Here is a 21,693-nt window from a genome sequence, read left to right as displayed (position 1 = left end):
AAGCATCTTCTTTGAAAAGAGAGACTGAGTAAAGAGGAACTGAGTTAGGAGCGTGGAAATAGACAGTATGGTAGTTGTTAGTGAATGTATAACATTAGTTCAGGCAGACTACAGAGTCAAGCATTGCCATAATTGAGATCAGCTGATGTCGTGCAAGCCCTCGTCAGCTGACTGCTAGCTGATTTGCTCCAAGCATGCTTTTGGCTAACTGCTCTCATACTGCCTTATTTAAACTGCTCTTGCCAGGCTATGGTCTGTCGCTTTCATGTCAAGCTCCTCTTGCAACCCTCCTCCACCCAAGCTCCTCCTCTATGCTATATCTGACTTAATCAGTGTCATTCTGTTGTCATTGATGCCTGCTCTGCTCAGGGTTTTTGTTGCTTTTCCTCCTGCCTTAACGGCATGGAAAAAGCAGGAACAAGTGTTGTTACTGCTTAATGCTTAGGTGCATGGAAGGGCAGGGGGATCCCAGAGCAACCATGTTTTGCCGTGGATCATGTTTCTTGAGAAACGGATCCTGACTGAATTACATTTGGGGCTTCATTCAAAATGTTCAGGGCTCACAGTTTGCCTCTTTGAATGTGTGGCACCCTTGGAACAATCTTGACCTGTTGGTAAAGTTGTATTTTCAGATGTTTGAGGCCTATATATAATTCATACTTCTGATATAACTGATTATTCTGTATTTTGATATGTTTTCATACATGGGCGTAGCGGACGCAGGGTACGCGGTGGACACGTCCCCCGCACTTCCTATACCTGCCCCTTCTGTCCCCGCACTTACTGGCATGTAATTCCGAGTTGGATAATGTTAAATTCATTTTAACTAGTTGGCACTCATATTTCTGAGTTGCCATGAACGCACCGTGGCATGTAGGCTACAGTGCTGCATGTCTTTCTGTGAGCAGTGAGCATGGACAGTGGGACGGTACTAAATATTTTTCCAACGAACACTTTCTTCATTTCCCGACACTACCATCGATGTATAAAAACAACTCAACCAGAGCGAGTGTTGCTCCTTACTGGACCACACAGATTACTATTGTGCATGCACGGCTTTATAACTTGTTAAAACACACCATAACTATGTGACTTTATTTGGTGAATTGTGTGAAATTGGGTCGTGTGTTTTGTGGAGAAACATATGATCCGGTTTTCCACTGCAGCGTCGGCTTCAGCTGCACTAAGCAGAGAGCCCAATTCGTTGCCAAGCGGCAAGCAGACAGACAGGCTAACAAACAGCACCTTTTCAATAACAATGGCGGAGACAATTTACAGTACTGTTGTGATTCCTGGTGGACTGACTTCGACAGCTTTGTTGCTAAAGTAACAGCTAACTTCGGCTAAATGTAGCCGCTGCCGCTAACTAATGCTAGCGACGGCGGCTAACGTTAGTTAGCTCTGTGGGCAGTCCTCTTCCCTGACTCAGCTCTAAGTTGTCCAGAGCCAAAACCGGCTACAAATCCACCTCGGCACTGTATTCCCTTGTCATCAAATTAGCTGTCGTCGTATTTAAGGCTGTGTGTTTTTCTTTCTTGCTTCTCCACAAGTGACAGCAGACTCTTGTTGTGGCTGTGGCGGCTAACTTCCATGGTTACAACAATCACAAACACAGCTCTGCACCGGTGCGGGTGGTGCCTGTTAGGGTGCGTGGAAGCTGACCATTCAGAGCAGACTCGGCCATTTGAGCAAATGAAAATTGGCCATGCTGCAGCAAATTTAAATGGGTCTGGAGAGGCCATAGGATTATGAAATTTCAAAGGTTTTGAGAGTTGTGAAGAGGTTTAGGTCAAATTATTTGGCATTTTTTCTTCATTTATTCTGCACATTTCATAAAATTCTCACTTTCATGCTTTTCTGTAATCATCAGGTGTTTTTGGTTGTTTGATGCGATTGAATGGAAGAGGATCTTTCAATAAATCATTTAATAAAAATCGTCTTCCTCCTGAGCAATCTGTCCCCCTCACCCCTGAAATGAAGGCTACGCCCCTGTTTTCATATATGCCGATTTGATATTTAAGTTTTGAAGCTAATATCTGCCAATATTATCGTGCTGATAATATCCTGCATTCCTAGTTGCTTGATAGTACTTTCCTGTGCAGGAATCCCTTCATCTGGAGTTGTGATGTGATATCATGTGCAAAAAATCTATTGGCATTTTCTTGGTCAATACCTATATCTTATGGACAACTAGTCATAAATACCTGCTATCTTAAATCCTGCTGTAAACACCACTTTGCATTTTAAAACTGTATTTACATAAATGCAAAAACCCAAACAAATGAAAGCACATAATTTACATATGTTGAAATATGTGTCTCTTTGATCATTTTGAAGATCTCACAGTTTAGGCTCATTCTGTGGGAAAAGAAGAGCGGGTTTTTCATGTTTTTGTGTCATAAATCAGTTAAGAAATCCAGCCGCATTCTCCAAGCAGCAGACTTAAATAATGATGCAGCAGAGGCTGCCAATCTTCTTGGCGATAGTTTTGTTTGTTTGTGGTAATTAAGCGAGAATGAATGTGGCAATGAATTATTGACATCAGACACGCTGCATCTCCTTTTTGCTTTTAGATCTGGCATCCACAGACAGTGAATGTCTTCTTCTTCTCTTTTTCATTTTCTGCAGCTGCCTGCAAGGACTCCAAGCGAGCTCTGGAGGTTTCTCAGCATGCCGAGGACATGGGTCTGATCCTCGGGGCCTGTGCTGGTGGTCTGGTGGTGCTCATTCTGCTGCTGGGAGCCATCGTCATCATCGTGAAGAAGGGGTGAGTGGCTGTGACATTGTTTTTGTGTCTGCTGATATGAGATGAGACCTTTGCAGATTCAAACATTTACAGTCATATTGTTCCTACATCACCCATTCAAAGGAGTAAATTTATCTCTATCCCACTTGGCAGCCAGGGTCTGTTGAGGAAAGCTTTTGGCAACACAAGTGAATTACTAGCAGAGTTAGCGGAATAGGAGCGCATTAATCCTAAACTCCCCCTGCTTTTGCAGCCCAGCTTTTGTGTTTCATCTCATCTTTTAATTTCAAGGTCTGCGTACTGGCTGAGCACATTCAAATGCAGCCAGTTCACACTGGAAATCGCTGGCTGCATTCCACCTGCAAATTACCTCTGTCGTCCACCGCACCTGGAGTGTATTCTTCCTTCGCTCGCTGGGCGATGGTGGAACACTCATCTGAGTGTGAAATATTTCATCAAGGGGCATGTTATTCCATTGCCCACTCAATTACATGAGGCGAGCAGCTGCGAGGTGCCAGTGGATGGGCAAGTAATTGGTTAGGAAGGTTGTTTGTGCCTATTTTTTTTTTTTTTTTTTTTTTTGTAAGAGGAACTTCTCCACCCGAGGAATTTTCTCTTGGAGAATAGAGGGAAAATGAATGGATGTCTGGAAAGAGGCGGTGACTGATAAGATTCAGCGGTGCAATCTCACAGGCACAAAAGGAGCCAGACATCCACAGGAGAGAAAAGGAGCAGACGTTCTTGCATATATTCACTCTGCATGTATGAGAAGAACTTTGATTTAAATATGTTCTTAAAAAGGAGGAGTTAAGAAATCTCATCTTCAAAGTAGAAGCTAAACATTAAATACAGATAAATTCACATAAAAAGGAGTGTTGACTAGTTAACATGCAAAATTGCTTTTTTTTTTTTTTACTGTATGTTCAGTCACCGTAAATTTATGATTTAACTCGGTTGACTATTTAAAATTTATTGAAAAAAACATTATCTTCAGTATCAGTTAATCCCATTCATAGATAACTGATGTTGATGTCAACATTAACCTGCTCAAATTCAGATTTTCTGTCTTTGGTTGGGCTGTTAGTGTGTTTTCTCAACTGGTCTAGTGTCAGAACCCACCAACCACCTTCTTAAAAGCAAATTGCATCCCAAATTTCTTTAATTTGTCAGTTATAACCACTTTTTAAAGTAAAATTAGGTGGTTTGAGAAAAAAATCAGACAACAAAGTAATGTAGATGTGTCCTAAAAAATCGATACAAATATATCTTAGACTTTTGCAAAATATTTTCTTCCAGGCATACATTCACAACTAACTTGGAACAGCCTCACAACCCACTTCGTGACCCATGGTCAATATCATTGAGCTTTAAAAAAATAATAGTAATAATAATAATAATCTCTTGATAGGAAAGTGATAACAGATTTCTACAAACCATGAAGATAAAAGAACACTCCTAGCAACTCAGAGAAAAGGTTACTGAAAAGTTTAAGTCAGGGGATGGATACGAAAATTTTCCAAAGCACTGGACAGCCCCCGAAGTTAAGAAATGTAAGGAATATGGCATATGTAAATCTGCCTAGATCAGGCTGTCCGCACAAACTGAGTGACCATGCAAGAAGAAGACTAGTGAGAGAGGCCAACAAGACTACTATGACTACTCTGAAGGAGTTACGAGCTTCAGCAGCTGAGATGGGAGAGACTCTGCACACAACTGTTGCATGGGTACTTCACCAGTCAAAGATCTGTTGGAAAGTAGCAAAGGGAAAACCACTGTTGAAGACAGCTCATATTAAATCTTGACCAGAGTTCGCCAAAAGGCATGTTGGAGACTCCATGGTCAAGTGGAATAGGCTTCTTTGGTCTGATGAGACCAAAATGGTGCTTTTTTTACATGAAAATGCTGGAGGACAGTCTTATTTAGTCTGCAAGAGAACTACAGCTTGGGTGAAGATTTTATTTTTTTTCTCAGCAAAACAATGATCCGAAGCATACAGAAAAAGCTGCACAGAAATGGTTTCAAGAAAACAAGGTGAATGTTCTGCAGTAGGCGATTCAAAGCCCAGACCTCAATCCAATAAAGTTGACTGAGAACTATCCACACAGACTCAGAGCTGTGTTTGCTGCCAGAGGTACATCTTCTAAATGTGATTTGAAGGGGTGAATATTTATGCAGCCACTTATTTGTACAGCGAACACTTGTGGCGTGGACATCGAGGTGGTGACATCATAACAATATTTAGGTGTACACCTAGATAATAAGTTGGACTGGTCTAAAAACGTAGACTTCATCTACAAAAAGGGGCAGAGCAACCTCTTTTGCCTGAGAAGAGTCTGATCACTAGACATCTGCACTAAGATGCTGCAGATGTTTTATCAGTCTGTGGTGGCAAGTGTTCTGTTTTATGCTACAGTCTGCTGGGGAGGCAGTGTAAAACACAAGGATGCAAAGTGTTTGAAAAAACTGGGGAAAAAAGCTGGCTCTGTGGTCAGAATCAAGTTAAACTCATTGGAGAATGTGGTAGAGAGATGCACAATGAAGAAGGTGGAGGCCATTCTAGGGAACATGGATCATCCACTTCATATCACCCTAAATGACCGAAAAAAACAACAGTGGTGGACGACTCCTCTCTCTTCATTGCAGGACGGAAAGATATAGAAGATCTTTCATACCATCAGCAATAAGACTTTATAATTCTACCATAAACATGTGAGACTCTTGACAAATGAGTTTCCCTTTGGGGATTAGTAAAGTTATTGTATTGTATTGTATTGTATTATTTGGCATTAATTATTTTTATTTGATTCACATTACTCTGTAGAAACTGTTTTCACTTTGACATTAGGGAGGTTTTTTTTGTGTCAAAACAGCCAAATTATATGGTCATGAAAGGTGAAACATCCAAGAGATTGAATAATTTTAAAGGCATTGTATGCATCCATTAGACCCTTCATTCTCAACTGGTGGGACGGGACACAAAACAGGATATAGAAGCCATTCCCAGTGGGTTGAATATGTGTGCCTGGAAAAAAAATCCGTAGCAAAAGTCTATGATGGGCTTTATTTTGAAGGAAATGTCCTATCTTTGTTCCATTACATCTTTTCTTCTATCACAAGTCTAATATGTGCCTACAGAGTCCTACAGATGGGTACTGTTGCAAAAAATGGGTCAAAAAGCAGTGTTTTTGCTCCAATGTATGCTATGTCAAAACATTTTGAGTTTCACCCCCCCTCCCCCAGGAGCCTTAGGAACATGTTCTACCACACCTCAGTGTAAATACCAAAATAAAATAACAAATTATCCGTTTGAGGAGGTGATGGTGGGTAATGAAGCTTGACCAGTTGAGAACCACTGCTCTAGCAGAGACTCTATTTGGATGAGGCAGCATTTCACAATAAAAGCACACACTTGGCATTTTAGCTGGTTATTCAACAAGCTCTCCAAAGTACAGGGGGCCACAGCCCCTACTCTGAGAATGACATTAGTGGAAACTGAATGTGAAAGAAGTTAAAGGTTTCAGTAATGTTTTTTCAAATGAATGGTCATGGTAAAAAATTAAGTCAAAACCTAGTGCAGATTATTCTGTATCAGCTCGGTGTACGTCATAAGACACTGACTTTATTTCCTGATTTTTTTATGCTTTGGACCACTTTCATAATTGCTTGCAAGAAACATTCCCACACACTGAGCATCTTCATTTATCTCTCTGATGAACCATAGTCACCTCTCTTTTTTTTCTCCTCACTCTCTGTCTCTCTCCTTTCCTCCTCCTTCATGCTAATCAGAAGGGACTTCTATTCTTACCCTTACTACCCGTAAGTTACTCCTCTCTCCATCTTTCACCCTGAAATCCCTGACGCCATCTTCCCCTTGCTTGCCCTTCGTAGTCCCGGATCTTAGAGTGGAATCAGCATTGCTTTCTCCGCCACATCCTACAGTGTAGACCCCTCTCCTTTGTCCTCTTTGTCCTCTTCCTTTCACCACCACCACCACCACCCCAATACATCCCTGGCACTCTTTTGCTATCACAAAATCACACTTTTTCCCCTGTCCAGTTTCAATCTTGTAGCACCTACCCCCCCACAGTCCAATTTCTCATCTTCCCCCACTCCTCCTTTCCTTTCTTCCTTATCTCTTTGCCTGTTTTTTTCTCTTATTCTGCCCTGTTCTCTATTATCGCTCTCTCTTTCTATCCCCTGCCTCTCTCTGCATCTCTACAGTAGGAAGAAGGTGGCCATAAACAAGGCAGCTATGTCCTACAGGCAGGAGAAGAGTCGGAAGCTGAGCTCCTTGGACTGCAGTATGACGGAGCAGAGCACTCTCCAGCAAGATGAGAGGATGGCCCACTCCTTCATGGATGCCCACGGCTGCAACGCTCGAAGTAAGACAGCGAGGAACATATGGGTACTCTAGAGACAGTGTCTAGCGAGATGAAGCTTCCTCCTTCCTGACCTTCAGCCATGTTTACTTGCAAGCATGTATCCAATCTGTTCTGCCATGCCATAAGGTGCTCTCAACAGAGAAATCCCTTGCAACTCTCTTGTCTATTTGAATATTCTACAGTGCCAGTCAGACGTTACATCTCAGCAGAAACGTTGATTTTTCCTTGAGCTGCCCCCTAGACTTTTTCAGCCAATGTTTACATTAAAAAAAAGAGCATAGTTCACAATGTACAGTGAAGTATGTCAACACTGTCAGGGCTTTTCTTGCATTTAAATCTTTGATTCAGCCGCCTCTTCCTAATTTTGTACTGCCTCTGGCCCTCTTAAGAGTTGGACATGTGTTTTCATGAAGACAATCATCCTCTAAGGGCAGCATTTGAAGAATTTGTCATTTCTAACTGCAGTTGACCCTTTGTCAATCCCTGTTCTCCTTCTTAACTGTTTCAAGTTAGCAATTCAAGCAATTTTCTTATTTCTGGCTCACTTCCCATGTACAACAAAGAAAACTGGATATTTGACTAGTTTCTATTTAGAAATCAGAAAACTAGTGACCAAAAATCATTATGCCTCACTCACCGATATCTTCCTTAGATTTTCTTAAGAAAATTCCTAAGAGAAACCTGTATGGCATTCTTGACACACTCTTTAATTATTGAATTGCTCTCATCTCTGTTCTTAAGCTGATGAATGTTAGGTGCTCCTAACCTTAAATTAAATGAGCATTTCTACTAATTAGTATAGAGAAAGTCCTCTTTCATGTCCTTAAAGGACATGAGACTGCAGGGCAGTGTGCAAACACAGAGGGTACATAGGAGTGAGGAGAGGACGCAAAATAATAATGTGTACTTTGTACTTTTTGGCCTTTACAGTATGCTAACATCACAAGCATTATAGTGTTTGTAAGTTTATTATGTAATTTTATATTGCCAGTTAATATGATCAGAACATCATATGTTGTCAGTATTTATAGCATGCTTTCAATTAGCATGCAGCTGCAATACCTTCCCTGTCATATTTGGTCTAGACTTCTGTGTGTCTTTTTCTGTATTCTCTGATACATGCTGAAAAAAGAAGCTGAAAAAGAACAATAGTTTTTCATGCATTCAGGTCAACAAACAATTTTCCTAACAATAATAAAAAGGTAAAAACTTGCCACAAATCACAGTGACATTCACTGAGGCAGACAGAGACAAAGAGTTCATAATTATACAGACAGGATTTGGTGAAGAAGTCATGAAAACAGCTTGACATTTTAAAAAGTGTTTTCTAGGTCTGAAAATGGTTCTGAGTTAAACCTACAGTATGTCTATGAAAGGCAGATATGCAAAAACAAATGCTACAATGAAAATATAGATATAGGAAGCTTATTGTGTAAGGCAAGAGTACAGTTCAGGTGGTTGTCTGTCATTATAGGGGCATAGTTGGACTACATTTGAACAATGACGCCTTTATTGTGCTAGAATGTCAACTTGGCATTTTGTTTAAGTGGTACAAGACATCTATTATTTAAATGAAATAAGTTTTTCTTCAGAAAAATAAAGAGTTGTTTTGAGTATCTGGTGCACAAAAATACATTAGAAAAACAAGAAATTGAGCATTTGACACTCATCATTTTTGGAGGAATGACCCCAAACAGACGGTGGCATTGGCAGCTCAAATCACAACCTGCCTGACCCAGCCTGCAGGGTCAGACTCCTGATCATCTTTTCATACAGCCAGGTTTTAACATTAAATAGCAAAAAAAAAAAAAAAAAGGAAAAAAGTTATCATTGCCACAGCATTTGATGTAGCATAGCATAGTGGTCCATGGTGAAGGTCTTTGGACGTTATTGAATGAATTTGAGTGGAATTCGATCGCCACATAGGAATGGTAGGTAATGAAACAGAAGCAGTTACTTCCTGTTGCCAGTAGACCACACTGTGAATTTTATAAAATTTCAAATGTTGACATGTACAGACTGAGACTGTTGCTAAGTACATACAATTTAGTCAAGCTTGTGTGATTACAGCTGAATTATAGCAGAGCATCAGGTCCAAATTGAAATTTGCCATGTCATCACATCAACTCCCTGTGGTGAAACCCAGATTTTGGTACACATCAAAACCCCCAATAAGGAGTTAATCAAACCATGACAAAATAATGATAAAGTTTACTTTTATCAAATTAATAGATTTAGATTAAAATTTGCACTCAAAGCAGTTTATTTATGAAAAATAGTTTCACTATTTTTTAATGTATGCTTTAACATAATAAGGGAGAAATGCTGTTAAAAGTGGCACCCCCAGTCCAGTCCACTCAGCAGACACACAGTGATACACTGCGGTGGGGGGACATGTGAGATGGGTAGTGAGCAATTGCACACACATTTGTAATGCAACTCAGTTTTCCAATGAGGTGTGTGAACAACACTGCAGTCCCTGTTAACCATATGATGCTTTCCAATAAGCTCTGTGCATTTAGCATGTATTAATTTGTGCTTTTCTGCTCATCATCCTCACTGCTCCATTTGTATACTTAGATTACAACAGCCAACTTTAAATCAGAGTTTAAATTTGGTTCACACTTGGAAATATACTGGAAGGGCATGAGATGGGCACGGACGAGGATGTACACAGACTCATTTAGTGTTGGGCTTAATTTTTTTTGGCCCGGATCAAGCTCCAGCCCTCCATGGCTAATTCAGTTACTCTAATTTACTTTTAAATGTGTAAATGGAACACATTAGCTTTTATTTGATGTTAATTTTTTTGTGAAAAGGCACATTTTTCCATATCAAAGCAGTCTAAAGTATAAGGGTTACCTTACTCCAACTACACAGGTATTAAAGTTCCTAATATTGCTCATAAAAGTGCTGAAACAGTATAATGCATGCACATATGCACGGTCAGAAAGACCACAACTACTTCACTGTGATCCATGAAAACCCCTAACTATGCCTTTGACAGTCTTTTTTCATGTTTCTAGATGATCAGCGCAGCTCCGTCAACGAGTCCAGCAGCTTACTGGGCGGCTCACCCCACCGTCACTGTCGGAGGAAGAGCTCGCCCTATCACACAGGTCAGCTCCACCCAGCTGTGAGGGTGGCAGACCTCCTCCAGCATATTAATCAGATGAAGACAGCAGAGGGATATGGCTTCAAGCAAGAATATGAGGTAAGAAATGACACTATACTGAACAAGATGTCTTTGCAGCAAACCCTGATGGAAATGTCAAATGTCATTTACAATTTAAGGAATGATACTAAGGTATATGACATTATTCCTACAAACTTTGTGGCAGCAGTTTTGGGAGGGCCATTCTCTGTTTCAGTGGGACAAATACTCACTGAAAAAAACTAAAGTTTCAACCTGCAAGGTTAGTAGGAAGAAGGTTTACTCTTGAGTGGGCTGCACACACAGAGCCCTGCGGGTTGTACTGTACTGTATGCGTCGGTTCAAACAAAGATTATTTTGAAGGAAGTGTGGGATGCTACAAAAGAAAGGCAAAAAGAAAAAGAGGAGAAAGTCCACCCCAAAAACAACAGTGTCAGCCTTTTGAGCAAATCCCATATAACATCACACATTTACCTTGAAATAATAATAACTGAATTTCCTCTAATAAACCAAACAACAATCCCTTTCTAAACCAAAATACAGTCCAGCACAGTTGTGCAGTCTCACTCTGTATAAAGTCAGAGAGATCTCTAAGAAAGCTTTGATTGGGTTTTGTTTGTGGTAGGATGAAAAAAAATGTTGAAACAACAGCAAAGAAACACAGACCACCATGGATAAAAGAAACCTTCCTGCATTTCGGGAAAGTAGATCCAAAGACTAAAAGTTTCAGTTTGTTTGGGTGAAAATGCTGTGATGTCTAAACATTACAGCAGGTGTCAGATTCTTATTCACTCCAACACCTTTGGGGTGGTTTTGGACTGTAGCTTAATGCAGCTTAACCATGTAAATCAACAAAAATCTGGTATGTAACTGATGTTTAAAGTCGCAGTGCTAGGCACTATGTTCTCCTTCTCCTCAAAGACACTCATTGCTTCATCAGCTGACAAAATCAGAAAAACAGGGCAATGTAAAATGGACCAATACATAGTCAACAAAGTGGCAGTAATGCAAAAAAATAAATATAAACATATAAATAAAGATTTAAACAGAGATGTGTAAATTGGCCTGGGTTACAAAAAGCGGCAGTAGTGCAGAAATGGACAAAGTTAAAGCGCTGAGGATTGAGTGGTCATTAGAGTAACTCCATCGCTGTTGAGAGATCATCAAAGCAGGGGCATAGCTAGTGATTTTGGGCCCCCAGAAAAATATTACACTGGGCCCCCCTAAGTCGGCTAGCCAAGCAAAAAATGTTGCATCGTTTTATGAATATCCGTGCATTATAACTTATTTTTGCACTGTAATTTCCTATATCAATGTGTGATATTTTTTACTAAGGGTAAATTACAATAATGTGTACAATTTCCTTCAAAAATAGAGTTTGTGTTTATTAGTCTATTCCCAAAGTTTGACACAATATACCGTTTTAGCATTCTGACCTCCATGTTAAAAAAAATGCTTCTAATACTGCATATGTATGTCTTCATCTAATGTGGTTCTTTATGCACCTCTCCTCCTATTCACAACCCCAAGAAAAAAAATCTTGTTATAATTTTCCCTGCTTCCCCGCCATCATCCTCATCTTGCTGACTGTCCCTGCTTTCTTCTCCATTATCCACATCTTTCTCCCGGCCTTCTATGAAGTCCCTCTACAAGCATTAATTGATATTAGCCTCTTACTTAATTAAAGCCATTGATACAACAAAACAGTTTAATGAGGCTACAGTCTAGTGTTGCTATGCAGCTATCGACCTTTAACAACATCATCACCTAATTCTGGTACAGAAATGTACCCAATAATCCCTGTAATGCCATTGTAGCTCAACCACAGTAAGAATATCAGGAGGGCCTAAACTGAAATAACGCTCATTAACTACAGACTCCACCTACTTCTAGACACTCACAAGAGAAGCAAACAAGTTATCAATTCAGGAAAAATCATGTATTTCCACAGCCCTTGCTTGGGGAATCTTATGGATAGGTCAGTTGGTTTCGTAGCGAAATGCTGATGTAAATTAGAAAAAAATAAGATATCTAGGCAGTGAAGGACTGACATGCCCATGCATTTTCAAGAGACCAGCCCTTTTTAAAATCTAAACCAACATTAAACCAAATGTTAATAATAAGCTTGACCTGAACACTTGGAGACCGAGTAGGTCAATAAATGAACAACACAGAACAACCTAACAATGTGCAATATAATCTCTACAGTACAAATTACAGCTCAGCAAAATTACCCACAGAAAAAACAAACAAACAAAAACTCTATTATTTCTTTGCTGATCATGTGCTATCCACCAGAATCCTTTCAAAAACTGTCCATAGAAATATAATGTAAACACAACAATCACTCAAAATGTACACTGGGGGAAAAGTGCAGAATCAGCTGTTCACAGGCAGCCTATCTGTGCCTCACTTAGTCAGTCTCAGTCTTCAGCACCAAGGGCAGCTCCATGTTAACACTCATTTAGCCCAAAAATTTGGAAATCAAAAGCTGTAAACAACAATGCATCTATAGTAACTACAGAAATAGTAGTAATTCACTATCTCACCATTAAACTCGACAATCTTCTAATCAGTTATTAAGACGTCACGGCACAGCTGAGAATAACAATACAATGTGAGCTTACATTGTCTTTTGGTCCACGCAGTCCATGACTGACGATCCCTTTGCCTCATTTTCCTCTTCCTTTACTGATGCTACTAAAAGTTCCTTAGTCTTAGTTTTCCATGCTGTAGGCAACGATATCTCCATCATCCTCTCTGCTGACACAGCTTTAGTGTGTTTGACGCATAGGTAATATCACCTTAAACTCGTCCAAGATCAGCATCTAGTTTTACGTTTCCCTTCTCCCCCCTGTTGTATAAAAGCAAAGCTCAGATGTTAAACTTAGCTCTTCTTTTGAGCACAATACTCCCACAACCTGATCTCTCACTCCTGGGACAGAACAGTACCGGTTCTCACTGCAGGGCTTTGGAGCCGCAGGTTCTGATCCCTGAGCAAACCAGACCTTAAGTCTCTGTCTACATAGTGCTTTTATCGTGGATTTCTTGAGTTAGCTGACTTTTGGACTAAATAAGGTTGCTATATGCAGGCAGCACAACCGGTTACCTCTCTAAGCAGCCTGAAAATAGTCTGGAGTATTCAAAGGGTTAAAGATAAACAGGCTGCTTAAATGCTTTTGCCTTCCTCAACATAATTTTCTTAGTTGAAGATTCATATTATTGGAGCTTTTGTATTAAGTGGAAAATAATGAATGCAGCTTCCCTTTTATTTAACTCAGCGCCGATGTAACGGGCACCTGTGCAGTGAGCCAGATTATGACAACAATAAAGGCTATATGGCAGCTACATTAACTCTCCAGGGGCAATTAACTCCTTTTCCCTATTCTTCAAAATCAGTAGAATGAGGAGCCATTCTCATTGGCCCAAACTGTCCCATAGCTGGGCGCCTCTCTTGTCATTTGCCCAAAAATGGCTACTTCTGTCCACTGCCCACCTCTCTTTAAATAACTTCTGTGTGGGGAGTTGTTTCCTCTCATCCCCGCAACACCCCTGATCAGAGGAACTGTGACTATTGAGTTGTCCATATAACATTGTCTTTTATGAGAAGGATTGTGACATCTCTCCAGAAAAAATAAAATCTATACTGTCAGGCAAAAATGAAGTAAAACAAGGGGCAAGGGGTAGGAGTAAAACTTAGACATATGGCTCTCAAAAAGGCTGCACTTTCTTCACGAGCTCAGTAAAGGATGCATGTAGATCAGAGATCTTGTTCAATATCATGTTCAAAGAATGTCTTGGTGTTCACATGGTACTGTAATGAAGCCGTAGTGAGAAAGACCTCTCAAGAGCACCCCTGTATTGACAAGGCATGAACCTTTGGATTTTTTATAAACTCTACTTGCCCCAATAACTGGACCAAACTTTCTCTGACTTTTAAAGAAACATACCCAAAACCATCATTACAGATAGCATAATTTTATCTTAACAGGGTGTGCAAAGCCTATGTGTAACTGCAAACTACTGTCTACTGTAAGAGATTTCATTAGAGGATCTTACATGATTGAAAAAGTAGTAAATTGATGCCTTATTTAATGTGCATAACAGAAGAAGTGCAGACATGCTGAACTTTGTGATGCTCTGTGGACTCATTATGCTTCCAGAAGTTACTCTTTTGCTTTTATATATCGTCCTTCACTTCAAACAAGTGGTGATGAGTCCTTTTTTCACACGCCAACCTTCAGTAAGCCAGATGCACTTTTTTGTTTCATTAAGATCCCTGAGGGGCCAACAAATTTCCCCCCTTCCAAAATCAATATGTAGGTCGCTTTTTCACTCCTCAGTCTGGCTCCCCATCGCCTGGAGAGATAAACAAGATGAAGGGGATCTGCGTGCACACCGCTGTCAGACTTCATAACCCTTATTTCCCACAGGGTCGTGCTGCTGCCATTGATCAGACATGTTGCAAGGCATTGTGGGGGGTTGTGAGTGAGCCAAGCCCACAGTGTGGTTAGGATACTGTATGTGTTCTGGTTGCTAACCATCATCTGGAACCAGAGTCAGTGAGAAAAAGGGGAGAGAGAAAGTATGTCACTGCCAGAGCGATTCAGCCCAGATATTGCTGGAACTCATAGACTAAACATCTCACAAGCTCACTGGTAGTCTCAGAAATGTCAACCTATTAGAGTTCCTTAAGTGGACTTTTGAAGCCCATCGATGGCTGTCTCTAACTTTTGATCAGCCTGGTAACCAGAGCTAGGCACATGTTTTTTTTTTTTTTAATCCAATATTTGTTATTTATGGACATGTTTTTTTTGTTTGTTTGTTTTTTAAATTTATTTTTAACATGGACATTAATTTAAACAATCATCATACAGACCTTTAACTTTATTTAAATTCAGTTTCCATCACTGTCAGTTCTAAGGAAGAGGCACAAGGCCTTAAAGTGCCTAAAAAAGTATTCACTCTCTTGCATGTTCTAATCTTTTGTTTATTTTTTCAAGCAATCATGGTCAATATAATCTGCCTTTTTTAAAATATTTTTACCAAAAAAATCTTTTTTTTTTTTTTTTTTTTTTGTCAAAGCTAAAACATATTTCTACAAAGTAATGTCAATTAAACAAAAACATGCAAGGTAAAATAAGTGCATAACCACCCCCTTTTAGTAGACGCATCTTAGGCTGCAATCACAACACCGAGTCTGAGTACATGGTCCCAATCAGGCTTGCACATCTGGACACTGCAGTTAATTTCTTACCAGTGCCCTGTTAACTGGCAATTTATCACTTATTCATTCCTTGGTTTATTTGCATTTTTAGTCATTGATTACATAGCAATTATGCCTATTTAAGTAAAGGTTTACCAGCATTTAGTTGCACTTTATTTTCCTGGTTGATTATCTGTACATTACCCCATCTTCACCAACAGCTATGCCAATTCGTGGTTAGTTTGACCAGCGGTTAACTACTCATTTTTTTCCCTGGTTAATTAATTTGTCATTAATTGAATAGCAGTTGTGTTGATTTTTGTTAGGTAAACAAGCTGTTCATGACTCATTTGTTTCCTAGTTAACTTGCAATTAATTACTTGTTGATTCCCTGGTTAACCATCAGTTCGATATATTAGTTCTGTAGTTAGTTACCAGTTCTTGTTGTAATTCATCACATAGCAACTTGGCAACTTAGTGGCAACTTAGTGTAGGTTGACCAGCACCTGGTTACTGATCATTTCCCTTGTTAACAAGCATTTGGAACTCAATTGTTTCCTGGATAACTAGTAGTTAGTCACGCATCAGTTCCCTGGCTACCTGGTGTTTGATTACTTGTTCATTCCCTGGTTAGTTACCATTCAGTTAGCTAAACAGCAACCATGTCAGTTTTAGTTTACTGTAGGTAAACTAGCAGAAGATTGTTCATTAGTCACCTTTTAACTATTCTGATGTCGAGTACCTTATTCTAGTGTTGCTGAATTTCAAACTGTGTGAAGTGATGAACTGTTGAGTTGGGTTCAGTACTTCAGAGAAAGATAAAAAAAAAAAAAGGAAGTGAACCCCTATGAAGTTTGAGATGAATGCCAAAGCCCCAAAACAATCTGGTGCTGGTGCTCTACCAAGGAATTTTTTATTTTAACAGGATTAGATAAGGCATTACCTGTAGTGGATCCAGGAGCAGATATAATCCCCTGATCAGCTTGCTTTGTGTGACTCTGCTGGGCCTCAGGTGGTCCTAATTTACTTGGGGCATTGTTTGGCTGCAGATGAGAGACAGTGTGCATCAGTCCGAGAGTTAGGGTGTGCCATCTGAAACGGCAAGAAGATCAGACTAAGACTTACAATATATCCGAATATGACAGGACTTGAGCCTGGTCCATCTGTGCTTGCATTTGTTTATTTTCTCCCTTTGCTCTCCCATTACTTTTTCTATTGATTTATATTCAATGAGTCATCGTGCTACAGCAACTGATTTACAAGATGGGTGTCATAAACAGCTGTCAGAAATTTAGCAGTTTAACACTGAGGTGTTATAGAGCACCGGCTCCTTCAATCAGCGAGCCTGAGATAGTGACAAGAATGAGAATGACTGCAGTGGGCGGCCTCCTCCGTCTCAAGGCCACAGCCGTCTCTCAGTGTAGGGTGTCATCTCTCAGCCTCAGTCTCTCCCCGCTATGTTGTGGCAGATGTCTGCTGATGACTTGGCAAGATGCTGTAATAGTAAACTTACTCAGACAACCTCAGGGTAACACTTGCATTTTTAGAGTTGTTTCAATGCGAGTTTCACGGTGCATCAAAGACACATCACCCACTGCCTTTGTAACACCTTCTCTGTCTTTTTTTTCTTGCTTTGCTCTGCAGAGTTTCTTCGATGGCTGGGATGTCACCAAAAAGAAGGACAAGACCAAAGGAAGGCACGACAGCTTACTCAGCCGTGAGTACTTGGTTGTTACAAGATGCAAACACTGAAGCTGTTATTACTTGGCTCTATGTCAATAGGTTTCCACTTTTACAGTACAGGTTACAGCACACTGAAAGGTTAATGGCTTTCATACACAAACTGTAAAGTTAATCACCATTTAACAACACTACTTCCATCTGCCTGAGCCACACAATAATTATTTTATTCCCAGTTTAGTGGTTGTTACTCCATAGAAAGAACACTTCTATTTGCAGTGTAATTTGTGCTTGGTTAATGTCCTTGTAAAACTAAGAAAATACATATTTTAGCTTTTTTTGTTGAACAGAAGACCATGTTATTTATTACCAGGCAAAATTTCAGCAATGAAAACAACTCTTAATATTTAAAAGACAGTTTCAAATTCCTAAAAAAGGGGAACTGATTCCAGCTTAAGGATGCTGTGGACTTGTCCATTGAATGGGTTGTCACCATGGCTAATCCTGGGAAAGATGAGCACATAACAACTATTAAAAATGCCACAACAAGATGATGGAGGGCTTGAATGTCTGCTCTACAGGATCAGTCCAGCTCTACATGTTTGAGCCACCAAAGCTAGAATCAGATTCATGTCATGGCAGGCAAAGAATAGTGTGAGTTTGATATTAACACTAAAATGTAAATGTATATGTGCTTAATTTATATAGCCCTTTACAACACCCCACAGGTGACCAAAGTGCTTTACAAAATATCTTATAGCATTAAAAACACAGCACAAGACAAATCCATAAAAGACAAATCCATAAAACTATGAACTTAAAGAGATGTTCAAGCTGATACCATACCGTACTGTACCGTATCATACCATACCATACCATACCATACCATACTATATCGTACCGTACCATACTGTACCGTACCGCATCGTATCTTGATTGCTGTTCATCATCACATATTGCCGATTAACATCAGAGGTGTCATCAGAGGTGACAATAAAGTTTCAACCATCTTGTAAACATACTATGGATCTCTGTGTTGATCTTCTCCAAGTATTTATAGATAGATAGATAGATAGATAGATAGATAGATAGATAGATAGATAGATAGATAGATAGTTAGGCCTTTATTGTCATTGACACACAGTACAGTACAAGTACAGGTACAGTATTTCAACGAAATTGGGAGGGGCGCAGCCACAACCCTCCCATGCTACACTGCGACGGGGGGGGGGGGGAGCCAAAATTGGCGTTAATAGCTCTGGTTTACATGTGTACATACTGAAAATACAATAAATTCCCATCCCTAGTAACTACAAATTGAATATATGAGAAAACACAACTGTCGTATTTTCTATAATCATTTATAAATGCAGAAAATATTAACATTAACACACCTCCTTCCTCCATTGTGCCATTTTGCAGTGCATGGTTGGAAATTCATCATACCCCTTGGTTTCAAGTGTGGTCCTGAAAAATCTTTGTTTCAAGGGTTATGTAGCCCTTGGCCCTTAGCACTAGCCCTTGATACAAAAGAGAATCAGGGTACCTCTTCCCCTGACATGAATGCGCAGAACCAAGGGGAAGGGCTAAGACAAGGGCCAAGGGGTAGAAATGGGATTGACCCTAAGTATGATGCAGTACATTAGGTACATTTGATACAGTATGATACAAAACAGTCACATATGACATGACATGGTTCAGTATAATTTGAAACAAATATGATACATATGCTAGAAATGGCGCAAAGGTTATGTCAGATATGACAGCGTGATGTATTAGATTTTATATGAAATATGAAATATTTTATATTTTATATTTATGATACAAAACATTACAAAACAATACATCATGATGCATACAATATATGATATGATAAGATACGATACAATACGATACAATACATTATGATACAATACATTACAATATACAGTATGATTTGATGCGATACAATATCATTGTTGGATTTAGTTCAGTAGATACCTTTTGACAGTCTGATATGACATGACAGTACAGTATAATCTGAGACATTATAATAACTAAGTTAGAAATGGCACAACAGATGTTAAATATAACGACATATAATGTCTAATATGATCCATTCTAATACAATATGATATGGTACAGTACATTAGCTACGATATGATACAGTACAGTACAACATGGTATTTTAGATCAAATTGAATGATACACAATATGATCCCATTAGATCCACCTTAATATCATGCAGCATAATATGTGGCATGATTTCATCAGTTACAGTTGTTACAGTGTCGTACAATTCAATCTGATATAACATGATGTTATACAATACAGTACTCCTGGTATGATAAGACACAACATAGAAACAATTACATATGATACAATATAAAAGATAGACTTCAGCATCTTACTTTATAGTTTGTTATAATATGATCAGAAATTGTACAGTGGAAATCAATATGATACAATAGATACAATATAGTAGATATGGTACAGTATGTAACATATCCACCAGCAGTCTGTTACCATTTCATAAAATTGGAGGTGATGTGATGTGATAAGATAAGATGAGATATGATGCAATGCAATGCGATGCAGTTCAGTATGATATGATACAATATGATATGATGATACAAATATAACAGTGCTTTTCATGTTGCATTACATAACACCACAATACATTATGGTTCTCTTTTGGCAATTTCACTAAGACTCACTTACAGCACTTATCCCAGTCTGGGTTGTGGAAACACTCCACCTGTTTTATACATTAATCTGACTTCACACAAGTACAAACAACAACTAAGATTTCTTTTTTTCTCAGTAAGCCTATCCTTAAATTTTCAGAAGTGCATATGAGGCTATTCACAATTTGTCTTTTTATTGTATAATCACTGAGCTTTAAGTGTTTTTTTTTTTCCTTTCAGATGATCGCCATCGAGTCAAGCTCCACTCTTTACTTGCTGACCCCAGCTCTGATTATGTCAATGCCAACTACATAGATGTAAGTTATCTTCACTTTTATTCTTCCTCCTCCCTCTCCTTCCACTATTTCTCTGTCTTTACTGATCCAACTACTTCTCCTGAACAGCTTGTACCCTTTTATTATCGAAGTTGAATCGGTGCTTGATCATCTCCTGAGCTATTGTCAAAGTCTGATCCTCAAAGCTGTCAGTCATTAAGAAATCTCACCCACAAGTAGAATTTATCCACATGCGCTACTCCATGCAGGGCTTTGATGTAAGATTTTATTGCAGAAACTCCACAGATCCTTACAAGAGCCCATAAGCTGAGAGCAACAGGCCTCATGGCTCACCAAAATGCCTTGGTGAGGCGACATTGCACTGCAATTGGACCCAATAAAACACAGCTGATCCTTTCATCTACCTTCAGATATTTTGATCTCACCTACAGTTCTGCTTGAGTGAGTGTCTCTGGGAGTCTCTCTGGTCACTCCAGCAGTGCACACTCCTGCCAGATCCAATTTCTGCAGCTTTGCATCACATAAACTAACATTTTCATTCGGCGCAGACCAAGGGTCTGGAGTCTCCTTCTGGCTTACAATAGGAGGGTCACTTGAGGCTAATGGGGAAATTCTCTCAACAGTTTTACATGCACATTTGGACCTACTTACTAAAACCCTCATTGCAGGGAATGACGCAAGTTTGTCTGCTCCCTGAATACAGAGCTACAGCTTTTGTTTATACTTTTGTTTGCTGAACAAAAGGAAATTTAAAGTGGAGAGAAGATCAGTAGCTGATGGCTGACTCAGCGTATGTGGGTGGTGCTTGTTAAAGCAGTATGTCAAAGCATACAGAGCTCAGCAGGGCCGTTTTATCCCCTTTAGTGCTCCATGAGGGCTCCATTAGTACCAGTGCTCCAAGGACCTTTATGTCATTAACTATTCCATCTACAGCAATGCCTGCATGTCATGCCAAGACCCCTGGCTCACAACAGAGCAGCAAAATGATTCCAAATGATTCACTGAAGACGTCAAGGTCGGGATAAATGGAACTTTGCTTTTTTTTAAAGGTTAAACTGAAAGGTTTCTTTGTCCTTTCCTCTTCTTCCTGTGCTGTTTTACATAATTATCCTTGGGCCGCACCAGCAAGGCATTGCATTTTTTTTTTATTGCTAAATCATTACTTGTTCCTTTTCTTGCAGTCTGTTTTGGATAGATTGAAAACAAAAGTGGCTCCATCCACATTAAATTCTTCTTAGATACACAGTTTGCTGTTTTTACACCTTTTGTCAGGTGGCCTTTTTGTACTTGAGTGCTCATGAAAGAATTTCTGTCACACTTGTGCTACAAGCAGCAGTAATTTGTTAAGAATAAGATAACGTGACAATGAGCACAGGAAGTAATGGCTCAACGGCTGAGCAGAAAAATTGAAAAACTAAATTTCTTCATATGGAGGGCAAATTCTCTTTTTTTGTATCTTTGTCTGGCAGTTTTTTTTGTGCAGGGAAGGCAGGAAACCAGTTTACTTGTCTCATCATCCTTGAGCATCCTTGAAAAAGAAAACAGGTTTCATTGAGCTTACTC

General features: G+C 39.5%; 1 protein-coding gene across 5 annotated transcripts in view; it reads left to right on the top strand.

The window, feature by feature from the left end:
* ptprua (protein tyrosine phosphatase receptor type Ua) overlaps positions 1–21,693 on the top strand; it is a 336,553-nt gene that overhangs the window by 263,284 nt on the left and 51,576 nt on the right. For 2 of the 5 annotated variants that reach the window (XM_041808355.1, XM_041808354.1), the window contains exons 14-19: positions 2,629–2,767; positions 6,533–6,562; positions 6,968–7,128; positions 10,155–10,342; positions 17,133–17,205; positions 20,075–20,151. In XM_041808355.1, the coding sequence (XP_041664289.1) occupies positions 2,629–2,767; positions 6,533–6,562; positions 6,968–7,128; positions 10,155–10,342; positions 17,133–17,205; positions 20,075–20,151 (668 nt within the window). The remainder of the gene's footprint in view (positions 1–2,628; positions 2,768–6,532; positions 6,563–6,967; positions 7,129–10,154; positions 10,343–17,132; positions 17,206–20,074; positions 20,152–21,693) is intronic. The other 3 variants (XM_041808358.1, XM_041808356.1, XM_041808357.1) reach the window with 2 other exon arrangements.

The sequence above is a fragment of the Cheilinus undulatus genome, linkage group 16 (assembly GCF_018320785.1).
Source record: "Cheilinus undulatus linkage group 16, ASM1832078v1, whole genome shotgun sequence".
NCBI classification, from domain to species: Eukaryota; Metazoa; Chordata; class Actinopteri; order Labriformes; family Labridae; genus Cheilinus; species Cheilinus undulatus.
Note: the sequence above shows the minus strand (reverse complement) of the source record. Positions and strands in the feature narration are given on the sequence as shown.